At 43.7% G+C, this 13,633-nt stretch overlaps 1 protein-coding gene across 4 annotated transcripts in view; it reads right to left on the reverse strand.

Annotated features, from left to right (window-relative positions):
• LOC115571265 (zinc finger MIZ domain-containing protein 1-like) overlaps nt 1-13,633 on the reverse strand; it is a 128,385-nt gene that overhangs the window by 14,223 nt on the left and 100,529 nt on the right. The window contains exons 1-2 of one of the 4 annotated variants that reach the window (XM_030400553.1): nt 11,702-11,795; nt 6,698-6,733 (exon numbers count right to left, since the gene is read on the reverse strand). The exons of 1 other annotated variant lie outside the window; for it this stretch is intronic. Coding sequence is in view for 1 of the 3 variants with exons in the window: in XM_030400550.1 (XP_030256410.1) it covers nt 6,698-6,733 (36 nt within the window). In the remaining 2 variants the exon portion in view is untranslated. Of the gene's footprint in view, nt 1-6,697; nt 6,734-11,701; nt 11,833-13,633 lie in introns of those variants that run through there. 2 more of the 4 variants (XM_030400550.1, XM_030400552.1) reach the window with 2 other exon arrangements.

Raw genomic sequence — 13,633 nt, forward strand, 5'->3', positions numbered from 1 at the left:
ATCTCTGAGGACAGTGTGGATGATGAACACAAAAGGATTACTGTTTTTCTTCTCCTCTCCCTCCCACAGACGGCCCTTCAATACACTCATCTGTCTCCCTCCCTGAGAAGAGCCAAAACTGGAGATAACCCGTCTCGGGGTTCAAAATCACAGCGACTATTCGAGAGTGAATCAAACTGCCATTTGGTGCTACAGAGCGTCTTCTCGCTCTGTTTACATTGCTCTCCCTGGCGGCCATGGGTCTCTGTCTTCCATAAGGAGAGGAGCCTATCCTGTTTGCCTTGTAGATAGTCCCAGGGGCCCGGCTGAGTCTGAGCCGTATTGATATTCTGGTGCTCAGCTGCGGAGCCTGATGGTCAGCCACGGCGAAGGGCGCTAAACGCATCTGCTGGGACTAGATGGGTGGCTTCGGTGGCTGGGCCCTGCAGCTTCCAGCTTCACTCTGTGTCATAGAGCCCCCGGGGGAGGCGATGACAAATGACGTGGACTGCATCCCTGACAGTTGTTCAATGCTCTCTCCAATGATAATGCTCCCCCACCTTTCACCGAACATACAGACGGGAGGCAGAGAGACAAAAACTCTGATTACATAGCTCGATTCTGTCTGGTTTTTGCTCTCCGCGAAAAAGAAAAAAAGGCTCTTTAAAGGATTATGTTTTCTCACTCAGAGGCCCAGGCACAACAAACTGACGTCAAAGAAACAAGTGGCAACCGACGCACTCGTACAAACCACAAAGACTCGAACAGAGAGGAAATACACTCGACTTTTAGGGCCGATACCTCTCCAAACGGAGAAGAAAGACGTCATTTTACAAAGCTTAGAGCACGGAAATTATCCATTTGATTAGGATGGACATAAAAGATAGACCTTCTTTGACCCTGTTTACAGATGTGCAACAGATGCAACCAACCCAACCAAGATCGAACAACCTCTGGGAGAGGATAACCCTGAGAACATGGCTGCCATCACAAAGGTCACTCATTCACTTGCTGCCTGCTCCCAAACCTTTCCCTCATCTCTTCGTCTTTCCTACCCCCCCGCCCCCCCCAACCGTCTTACCCTCCACTTACTGGCAGGAGGACTGTAGAGGAGGCAGCAGGTAAGGCAGATGCCAAGAGCTCTTATGAATTCCCCCCCCCCCCTTCCTCCCTCCCTACCTCCCTCTCTGCTCTGTATCTAATAGACACCTGCTCCCTTGTCAACCCTGGACTCCCACCTGGCATCGCCCCACATGGCTCGGTCACTAACATATCAGACATACACACATCCAACCAGTCGTCACGTCGCACTCACATTTTCACTACAGCCGCACTTCCTCACTTATTCCCACACTGACTGTAAAAAAAAAATCAAGTCCAAATTTTTTGCCATAAACCTGTCGGAAAAGATTCACAACCCCCAAACGGCTTGTTTGAAGACATTTAGCCAGAAGGGCTGAATGGAGAACAAAGACCATGAGCAAACTAACAAGAGCGGCTCTAGTGGGCTGCACTCTTTAGTTTCTGAGTGAGCTCTATTCACATTCTGTTCCTCCTCCTCTCCTCTCCCTCCCTCCCTCTCTCCTCCTCCTCCTCCTCCTCCTCCTCATCGCTCTCTCTCTCTCTGTGCCCAGAAAGGTTTGAATGGACACAAGCCTCCTGCAGGCCAAAGTCAATTAAAATAAGAGAGAGTTTAGGGAGCTCTAGTATCCCTGGTTACTGGAAGCACCGAAGAGGCCATGCAAAACAGCCATGTTTTGCCTCAGCCAAAGAATTCCTCTCCTATGTAGGCTTCCCGGAACTGTAAAATTCTGGGATGCACCTCGCAATGTGTGGAAAAGTCAAGTCCGAGCCGTGCCAAACTGTCCCGCTCGATCGTAAATCATGTCCCGCTCTCCCTCATCTGGACGCAGAGCCGCGGACGTCCCCCTGGCAGCGATCAGATGTCTCTATGTCTTTCCATAGATGGCGCAAATTATTAATTGACGGCTATTTGACGAGTCACTCCCATTTCATTATCAATCGCGCTGGTAGAGCAGGTTACAGACCTGTCATCCTCACAACAGATCCGAGTTTTCAACTTGTTTTTACATCAAAGCTCACCGGTAAACTGCTTTAAAAGAGGTGTTATGTCATATTTACAATATTAAGGGGAGAATACATTATTTTTTTCTCCACAAGTGAATAAACAAGCTGTTCTCAGAGGAAAATAAGGTCCACAGACCACTGTTTGAAGCTAGAACGGTGGCAGGGTCCGCCACATTTAAACAAAGTAACAGTATGAAATTGTCCTTTAAGGACAGTTCGTTTATTGTATGAAAACAAACAGAACTTGTTTGTTGAGTTTGTTTATGCATTAAAAAAAACTACATACTGCACCTTTAAACACATTTCACCTCGAACACTTCAGCGCCGAAGCGAGTGAGAACTGCGTGTCGTAAAAACCAAGTCTGTAAACCGACTTCATTAGCTCACTCGCTTTTTAAAAGTCGGGTGAGTCATTTGGCGACATAATTCAGGGTGAGAGTTTTTCCGGCAAGCCGATGAAGTGGGACTGATGGTGTGAAGTGGCGAACATGTGAATGTCATGGCTGCCATGTGGCATCAAAATGTGACACACATTTCCCCCCCGAGGTCCCCTTAAACATATGCAGTTGAGCGGCTATTTCGTTTCATTAAGTGAAAATGAGCTGAAGAAGAAAAACACGCGGTGAAGAGCGCGGGGGAGGCGACTACATGTTGTGGAGTGAAAGCATTAACGCTAACGGTTATAAAAGCGCCCGTCTATCTAGGCCAGACAACTGCCTCCTGTCTGCACCTCATCTTTGTCTGCTCCTTCTTGCATTATTTCCCCTCCTGCGCTCCCTGTCTCTCTCTCCTCTCTCTCTCTCTGGAAAGTCGGTGATGTTGGAGTCTTGTCAATGAGTACTTAGGCCCGTTGCCTCATGGGGAGCCAGACTTGCTGGCTAGGTTTTATGGCCCATTTCAGAGCTGCCCCGGCTTAAATACAGCCTCCTGCTGGCCACATGGCCGCAATGTCGTGCCATGTCCATCCGGCGAGGAGAACAGGAGGAGGATAGGAGGAAGGAGGGGAGGGGGGGGGGGATGCTTGGATTTGTGCCAAAAAGGTTTTACCGAGGCCACAAACATATGTGGCCATGTGGAGGCAAGCGGCACAGGGAGAAAGAAGAAAAATGCTGCGGATTTTGGTGTTTCTGAGTCGCTGTTTTGACATCTCGCGTGCTTTGTTGCAAAATCAGAAACCACTAAACGCTGCATTACTGACATGGGAGAGCTGCCCCTTATCCCTCTTAACTCCCCGCTACCGCTGTCATAATAACTTCAGTATTAAAACATCCAGCCAACCACTTTGTGATGCAAATGTCTTTATATATACACATAAAAATGCAGGATTCTGTATTAAAATCCCCCCCCAAATGACAACGATTTATCCTCACATAAAATCTGTGTTCACAGATTTTGAGATAAAGATTAGACTTTAAAGAAATCCACTTGGCACTAACCGAACACCAACTGGAACACGATACAATAAACGCCACAACCTCCAAGATGATTTATGCAGATCTCATCACTCTGGCTGTCAGTTCTCGGTCGTGGTTATACAGGCACCAAAACCTTCGCCCAGTGTTTTTCAAAAAGATAATCTCTCTCTTGGCACACGCAACAAATCTCTTCATTAAAAACAGGGCAAGCCATTCAGGGTCTGTGTACAGCAAGAAGGTGGAAATCTATAGCATTTAAAACCCCCTGGTGTGAATTAATTCCTTGTGCATTAAAGCCAAACATCTCCCACAAACCAGCATTCAATCTGTTACTGTATTTCGCTCCGTGCCGCACAGTAAGCTGATTGGGAGCAAAACTAGTTCCAAACCTACATCTTTATGTCTCAATTCATCTGGCAACTGCACGCCAAAGTGTGTGATGTCGAGGTTTAAAGCTCCCAGAGCAGTTTTAGCCCAGTTTTCAGATCACAGCTAACCATTTTTTTTTGAAAAAATCCTTCCATTGTCTTTAAGATTTTTTATGTATTTTTGAACTGTTTCACGCACCTCCGTAAAAAAACAAAAAAACTCTATACACTTGTTCTGGTTTTAAAAGAATGCATCAATGTGCGTTTTGCCACATCATATTTGTGTGGAAATGCAGTTGTGGTGAAAAGTTGGGACTGTATTACCACATATGAATCATTTAACTCTTAAGGTGCAATATGTAAGAATTATGGGTCAAAGCATTTCAAACTCTACTTAAATTATCAACAAAATGTGAAGAAACAGCAGCGCTGATGTTAAGATATCTCCATATTTTGTTGAAGAAATTACTACAGAAGTTTGCACGCTAACCAGCTAGTCTTTTTCTCTTAAAAACATTCTTGAATCAATAAATCATTTTGTCTAAATAGCTGACAATTAATTTTAACGGTTGACTACTAATGGATTAATCTTTTCAGCTCTATGATTTACTGTTGAATACTCAACTCAAGTACTTTTATACTATATAGAAATGAGTGAAAGTCAATGGAAAAATGCATACAAAAAAAAAAAAAATCTAGAACAGTGCGTTTGACAATGGGCAGCGGAAATATCATGCAAACATGACTTGCGATAAGCGGCTAGAACTTTGACATGTTCCAATAAAAAACAGTCAGGAGCATCTCTGAGTTCTGATGTCTATCTGATGATTGTCTCACTGATGATTGTCTCACTGATGATTGTCTCACTGATGATTGTCTCAGCGACGACCCTTTCACCTCACCACACTGAGGTTCCTAAAAACTCTGCCATCTGCCCGGTGTGTGTGTGTTTTTTTTTTTTATATAACCGTGCACTTCTGCAACCAGATTATCAGATGAGCAGACCTGCGACGAAGCGGCTTACAGGAGGCAGACTGTTTCCCCGAGCAACAGGCTGCTATTAACGAAGGCCCACTCCTAAGCCCTCGTCTGCAATGATACTAATTAGGCACGGAGCAGATGTGCCCGGACTAGTGCCCACCTCAGGGTGCTGGGCAGGGCCGGTAGTGTCGCGGTGCCATACGCCGGTGGCTGATTCACCTGCGACCTTTTCACAGTGGGCCTGGGGGTCAGAGCCTCCCTTCAGAAGTACAGTAGGAGCAGACACTGGAGGGGCCGGGGTCGGGTCCCGGCACCCCTCTGGGCTCATTAGAGTCATCCATATGTGCAACGGAGCAGGGTTTGTATGAAAAGCTTCCTCGAGATAAACGCTCAGGCCTAATGGAAAACAATCAAACTCTGCTTCAAACGAGATGAGATAATTCTTATATTCTGATGATGCAGCACGTATGACCTCAGGGAGGATTTAAAACAGAAGATATTATGCTCCTAATGTGCATTTCTTTTTCCCATCTCATTCATTAAACTGGAATCCTGCATTTCTATTAATATTTGCACAGTTTTTTAGGTTTATATTCTTTTAAGTAATTTCTCACTTTAGGTGTCTTAAATTATTATCAATTTTATGCTACTTTATTTTACACATCCTCCTGTGTCAGATATGTTTGTGGTATTTTGTCCATATACAAAAAAACATCAAAATCTATATCAAATAAACATAATATCACATATGCTGACTGTCCATAGGGTGAAATTCAAGCACTTTTCAAGCAGTTTCAAGTTCATCAAGACCCGGATATTGTTACTACACTTGCTGTTTATATTGACTTTGACTGTATATTTTGAACTTGATTATCTAACTCTCGCTAATTTTATCATCAGGAGACAACAAACGAATATGATGACGGGATCGTTTTAAAAATAGTTATTAAAAGTTTTTTGGTTTAAACAAGTGATTCTGGCAATTAAACCAACTAAATTCCTGAAACACCTCATAAGCAGCCCGCCTTTAATTTACGTGACTTTGTGACATCACACTACGTCACCATGTCACACACTAGCATAATTTACGCCTAGTGGCTAGTTTGGCACGTAAGAATTGATTTAGCACAGCTGCTCTGTTGTTGTTGGCGGTGCTGGGTCAGGCGTGTGCGAGCTGACCAATCAGAGCAGACTGGGTTTTCAGGAGGGGGGGGGTCCTTAAAGAGACAGAGGGGGGATACAGTGTTTTTTGAGCACTAAAGCATATAAACTTATTCTGTTAGTTACCCAAAATAAAATAACGAACCTGAAAATAATCATAACATGTCTCTTTTGAGCATTTTCCAAAGATGTTATACAAACTCTTTGTCTACAACCTCCAGTTCGCGTTATTCTAATCTATGCTTGTTGTGCCTCCTCCCTCACAGCAGCGATTTAAGTTCCACCACATTATTCGTACTCTTGACTTGAGCTCCGTTCAAGAACTTTTACTACCTGCCTTGCCGAGAGGGCAGGGGGATGTAATTGACACATAAATCACCAAGAGGAACAAAGCATAAACTTGATAATGGCTCTGATGAACAGCCGAGAAAACATGGGTGTGAACTATGACGCAAGCAGGATGATGAAACAAAGTGTGTGTGACATGCTTCATACTGTACAACTCCGACAGACAACACAACAGCAGCCTTTCTCTAGATGGCAAAAAAATTAAAATAAAACATAAAGCACATCTGATGTCATTCCATGTACAGCATGTCGACACATGTCCAGTGTGAGGACATGATGTGATGAGGATGGTTGGGGTTGGATTCAGCCAATGTGTATGGGTTTCCTGTGCAGCACTTTCAACACACAGCCAAGTACCTGAGTCAGACTGACACCTCCTGCAGCAGTCGGTTTCTGTAGGGTTCAAATTTTTACATTTTACTGGACTTTACAAACATTTCTAAAGAAATTCAGCAAATGACACACATTTGAGCATGAGGTGCTCCCGTATTCAAACACCATGAGATGACCAGATGGTTGAATTATATATGAGAGTATAATTCACAGTTTGCCTGAAAAACCTACTCAGAGGAGGAGAGAATGATTGAACATATCACACTTTAAATAAGCAGAATTATGGGTATAATGGAAGTTAAATAGGTTATACTTTTACTGTAACATGGCACAAAAAGACGATAATATCCGGCGCAGGCTGTTCGAGGACTGTCGAACATTTCTGGCTGATGCATCGCGACATTCCCGCTTCAAACGCTAAAACCCCTCTGGACTTTGTTCAGCTCCGATCTTATAAATGCAGAATATGTGCTGATACCGACACAGCTTGAGTTTCTCCAGCTAGCTTACTCAGTTGCAGACGGTCTCACATGGTCCAACGCTGTACGCTGACTGAAAAGTAGTATTATTATTACTTATTGATCTCTGCGGTGATATCTCTGATCAATTAGCCAACTCTTCTCCATTACTGTCGCTCAAAATGTGACTTGAACGATCAGAACTCGATGACAGACGATGGTTTCAGCTGACGATTTCTGTTTACGCGTGCAGCGGTGAGGTTGTGGCTCGAGGAACTAAGTCCTATTGATGCCGTTTAAACCTCCGCCGTCCACCTATAGAGGTCGATAAAGGTTATAGATTAATTAATGCCTCTTTAATGTGCTGCTGTAGCATTGGCCTGATACGCTCATTTATCTTTCATCGCAGCCTTGGCCTTTATTTTACGTTTTTCACCAGTAAAGGTTGACGTCTCCTTTCACTGATGTGTAAAAGCATCTTTTCACTGCTTTTAGACTTTTCTGAGCAAACACGTATAAAAGATCCCGCAAAGGCCTTCACTTCCTTTCTGCAGAAGTGAACTTTCTCTTCTGTAGATGCAGATCGAGTTAAATCACTTGACACACAGTTCGAGCGCTGGAGGTGTCATTCTATTATCGATGTCAGCGTTTTAATAACCTCACACAGTGGTTGAACTCACTGTCCTTAGGCTAACGTTAGCTGTGGAAGCTTTACTTTGACACACATCATATCACTCTAGTAAGAACTGCCAGCAAGTTATGTCTACATGACAAACTTCTCGAGAGTTTCGATTTCAATGGCAGGGCTTTTCTTTCGGCGTCTCCTGCCGACGCTGATTATGCCTAATCTGGCACTTTGAGATTTTTTTTAAATCCAGAAAATGATCGTTCATTTTGGTGTGCAGTGTGTCTTTGACCTACATTCAGTCAATTAAACGTGGTTTAACAAAGACGCTGAAATAAGAGGAATGATGTGTTTTAATTTTAATTAGTGTTTTGGAAAAAAAACCTCAATAAACAATAAACTGGTGATTTATTGAAATATAATTGTGTCGGTGGTGCATGCAAAAAAAAGAAAAAAAAGAGAAAGAAGAAAGTTACAAGAGTGAGACTGATTAAAAAAGAATGAGCGCGCTGAAGTCTGCTGTTTGTTCTCGAACTTACAGTGAGAATAACAAGAAGGCGGAGGCACTCGTGTTTCCCCTTCTATGTGAGGAGGAGAATCTACATACGGACACACCTGGCATTTCAATGCAATTCAAAAACTCTTGATTTTCAAAATCCTCAAAGATAACATCGCACGTTGTCCTGTTTTAATGACAAACTGGTGTGTCAGTGTTTCCACTTAAATACCCTCTCTGACCTTTGCAAAACTGATTCAGACAATAGCTTAGACTTGTTAAATTCAGGATACTATAGTTATTTCTCCGGCTATGACATCACACTGAGAGACAAACTCTGGGCCTCACACTTAAACTGCACCTGAGCGACGCTGACAGTGAAGGTCTCACGATGGCTTTCTCCCTCCCTTGTATTAGTTTCGGCATTAAAGGTGCACTTCGTAGTTTAGGGGAAGAAATCGCGGAAGAGATCTTCATTGAGATTTTTTTGTGCCTAAAAAAACTAAATAAACAGAGCTGTCTTCGCTTTCATGACTGGATAAAGCCAATAAACAAACTGAACTTTAAGGATAAAACAACTTTGTGTTGTTTTACTTTGTTTATATGTGGCGGACCCTGCCACCTTTTCTAGCTTCAAACAGTGTTCTGGGGACCTTATTGTCCTCTGAGAACAGCTTATTTATTCACTTATAGAATATAAATTGTACCACTATTTCATAAATATTGTAAATATTAACATTCCGAGTTTGAGTTTCTTCTCCAAAACTACATAGTGCCCCTTTAATTAATGTCTGTTTTTGATTATTATATTATTTTTTTAAATACATTTTGCATTTATATATAGTTGCATGCATTTTATTACATTTGTATGAAGTTAGTATTTTTTTCTATGAACTTAAGTCACATTAACGGTGACTTAAATGAAAAACTGAGTCCCTGTCAAAGGCTTTCTCTAATATCAACACACTTTAACATCAGATCTTTTGAGGGATTTAGTTTTAAATGTGATCAAAATCCTGCTTCGGGCTCCAAGATCACAATATAACAAGAGGTGCAAATAAGCTACACTCTGTAAGTGCATAAGGCTCCATGACCTTTCACTAAAACGCTGCATGAAAAGATGAAGAGAACCTTTCTGCAGATACACAAATGACATCGACTGCTCCTGTGTGCCGATAGCTCCTTTTTTATCATGTGGAACTTTTTATTGGAGAGCAAAAAACTTAAAAGAAAAAAGGTCACTGCAATTTCACAACTTGGTGGCAAAAAGAGAAAGAAACATCTTCAACACAAGAGAACAAGAGATTCATTGAAGCTGACAAAACAACAGTAATGAATAGTTGGAAGTGTGGAGCGCTGCACAGCCAGCCAGACATCATCTCCTCACCAAACGCCGCCTGTTGCAAAACCTCTCTTGTCTTAGCATGTTGGGAGCCGTCCCACAGACACATTTTAGGGAGGAACAAAAAAAATCATTGAATAATTGCCCAAACCGGGACTTTACTGTACAGCTTCACAAAAACCCCTCTTTTGGTGGAGAGAAGTGAACAATGAAGAAAAAGCGACATGGCAGAATTCTCGAGTGAGGGTCGAGAAGAGACAGAAAATGACACCAGCTGACTTTCACTCTTAACAAAAAACTCATTCATTAAAGGAAGACGTCACCCAAAGTCTGTCTTTTTCTTGGAAGGTGGCTCTGAGAAGTTGTGAACTTGGCCTCAGTGATGAAAGAAAAGACAAAAAAATGGTGTCAAAATGTGTAAAGATACTTGATATGATACCTCTGATGGCGTTTGGAGCTGAAGGAGTCACAACGGAGTAGTTTATTTAGCTCTGATGTGCAGATATTATCAGTAAGAATGGTGGTGGAGTGGAATTGAAAAGGTCCTTTGTATGATTTGATAATTACATTGATGTGAGAAAGCCCCTTCAGAGCCTTCATTCAAGCCTGAGTGTCTAAAAACTGTAAATATAGATATTTTGACGAAGTGTTAAACATGAGTGAAACAGGTGCATCTGCACCTCAACGCAGGCAAAATCTACAAATATCAAACCTGTTGCTCAAATTTAATAAAACCCGGCCCCCTCGGCATGACCGAACCATGGGAGACACTGAATCCCTGATATGAAACCAGTGAATTAACCACATAAAAAGCAGGAGGATCTGTGCGTGTCTCTGCAGCGAGCTGCTCGTGGCACCGAGGGGGAGTGGGTGTGATAAACTGCCAAGAGTCTCACGGAAAACGCCGCCTCAAGTAGGTCAGCGCAACTCAGAGAGATAATCAAGGCCATTTTGACCCCTTCTGTGTGAGCCGTAAGTGGGTCAAATGCAGCAGTCAGCTGTTGCAACTCTATCACGCGGAGCGCTGCGAGGCACTCGTCATACTGTCAAACCTCATTCCGTTAGTTTAAGACGTGGCGGGGGCGCCCACACCCACCGAAGCTTGCACGAGCCCCTCTATCTGCTCTCCCCCGGGGTTAAAATAACGTGGAGTCGCTCTGAGCGGCGGCACATCCACCTTCCCCTCGTGTCACTGAATACACCCCCTGCAAATACAAACCCTCTTTAACTGTTGTCTCCTCCTTTTGACAGCTCACAGCTCTGTCCTCCCCCCCCCCCCCCGACCTCCACGTCCAAAATGCCACCCGCGTTTCAACCAGACTAACTCCAGCGATGTCCCCGCTTATTTCTCTCTCGTCGCTGCACGGGGGGAAAAAAAAAAGAAGGGACTCATGTGTCTAGAAACACTTCTGAGCACAAATCTGCAACAGCAGAACAAAGGCGATACAGGGCAGCCTTAATCTCTGCACTACTGAAGCCAGCAGCTATTTTAAAGCTCTTTTCTCTGTGTGTCTCTCTCTCTCTCTCTCCCTCCCACCTTCCTCTCTCCTCTCTAACATTCTTCCTCACTCTCCCCCCTTTTCTCCCTCTCCACTGTGTCTCAGGGCAGCAGCTCCTCTCTTCCCTGCGTGTCCAGTGACTGACTGCACAATACACATCAATTATTCATGGCTGCTCTCTCCGTTTCGCAGGCAAAACCAATCACAGATGGGGTCATTGCTAATGGGCTCCTGCTGTACTTGCCACCGGCTTCTTTGCACTCAAGCAACAAATACCCCAGAGACAATGAGAGGGGAAAAACGGAGGAGGGGAGGTGAAGGAGGAGGAGGAGGAGGAGAGGAGGAGGAGGTGGATTGGGGGTGGTGGGGGGGACTTCATACAGCACTAACAGCCACGAGGAGGAAGAGGAGGAGGACACACGTTTTGTGGTCAGAGGAAAAAAAGAAGAAGAGAAAGGTAACAAATTATTCGGCGAGAATCAGGAGCCGGCTTCTGCAGCAGCAAAAGGGTTAAAAAGGCAAGGGGGGAGGGAGGGGGGTGGGAGTGAGGGGAGGGGGGGGGAGAGAGAGAGAGAGAGAGAGAGAGAACCAAATGCTTATCTCCTCACCTCGGATGTATGCAGCAGTTATTGATGTATCTTCTTTTTCTGTCTAGTGATCCATTGCCTGCTCTCCCAATACACACATCACACAGAAGCAGCCACAGCCACTTCGCCAGAAGGGAGAGAGAGAGAGAGAGAGAGAGAGAGAGAGAGAGAGAGAGAGAGAGAGAGAGAGAGAGAGAGAGAGAGAGGGAGGGAGGGAGGGAGGGTGGAAGGGAGGGGAGGAGAGGAGGAGAGGAGGAGGAGGAGGGAAAAAAATGCAGGCAGCTCACATTTCAAACCTGCAAAAGGGGGGTGGTGCCTAATGTGCTAGACAGCCTGTATCTTGGCCCGCGTCCAGGGCGACGAGTTAAAAAAAAAAAAAAAAAAAAAAAAAAAAGAAGCCTCAATCAGTTCATTTTTTTAAAGAGCAACGTTTGTGACGGCGGTAAAAAGTGGCGATGGAGACGGCTCAGGTGGGGTACATTAAGCGGCTGATTTTCAAGAAACCCCAAACTTGTCTTTGCATACAGTCGACTTAATCCATCAAACTAGTCATTGTAATTAAGGGGCATGGAGGAACAGGAGGAGGAGGAGGAGGAGGAGAAGGAGGCTGGGTGTATTGTGGCTTTCCTAATGTGCAGAGGGGTTGGAATCAGAGAGGGGAGGGGCCAATTAGACCACATTTTTTTGTCTTTCAGCACACATGAGCCCCAGACTAAGCTTTTTGAGATAAATAATTACGTCCGAATCAAACATGTAAACTGTGGGCGAGACGCACCACCTGAGGCACTCTGGAGCCGTCGTTATAAGATTGGAAAAAAAAACAAAACCTCAGCAGAGTCAAATCAGGTGTCAAAAACAGTGCAACTGGTGCGCAGCTATTTTAATTAGAGACATAAGCTCGGATGTAAATTAATTTTAATACGCCAAACATAACGATTCGGTCACGCTGGAGATGCTACAAAATCGTTCCCCCCGCTGCCACAATAACTGTGACACAGGATGGGAGGAAGGACAGATGAGCATAGCGGCTCTTATCTCGGGTCTTTTCCCGTCTCCTGGTATTTACTATCAGCTAAGTGCACAGCAGGTGACTTACAGCCCCGGCGCCCGGACTGCAAGTTAACACATCAATCATTCGGCGGGGCTGGGAGGAGACTTCACATACAGTCATCATACAGTGTAAAACACACAGATTGTCCGGAGCAGAGAGATTTATAGCCGCCGTGACGCTCATGAGGTGAAAGTAATAATAAGGCTTTAACCTCGTAAACTCTCCCGTCTCGTGCCGAGCGGAGGTTATTCCAATCTGCCCGTGTTATAAAGACCCCTAGTGGAGAATCTCGGGTTTGAATAAAGTAACGTGCAGCTCTGAGAATGAGCGCGTGATCTTGTCAGGGTGTACTTTACATTTAAAAGAAAGTTACAGGGGGTTTAAGAGGTCTGCGAAATAACTTTTCCATACAAATAAACATATTTGTAATCACAGATGGAATGTAACTAAGTACATCTACTCAAATACTGTACTTCATAACGATTTTGAAGTACTTGTACTGCTTCTTTATACTTCCATCGCACTACTACTTTACTTTTACCCGCTACATTTGTTTGATTACTTTAGTTACTTACTTAAAATGCATTTAAAATGTATTTCATTGACAATCAGACAAATTGGTCTGGTGGACATTCGTTTCAATATATGTATTATTTACATTTACTTACTTTTGATACTTTTATCTTTAAGAAAATAATATTCTAACACACTATCTTCACTTTTACTCAAGTATGATGTTTGGATACCTTGTTATGTGAAGCTTGTAATGTCTGACTTTACAAGACTACATTCAGAGTTATGAGCAGGGGTGGAATGTAATTAAGTGCATTTACTTAAGTGCTGCCCTTAAGTAGAAAATTCACGGTAATGACACTTGACTGAAGTATTTTTATTACATGCAA

Source organism: Sparus aurata, chromosome 20 (genome assembly GCF_900880675.1).
Source record: "Sparus aurata chromosome 20, fSpaAur1.1, whole genome shotgun sequence".
Classification (NCBI taxonomy): domain Eukaryota; kingdom Metazoa; phylum Chordata; class Actinopteri; order Spariformes; family Sparidae; genus Sparus; species Sparus aurata.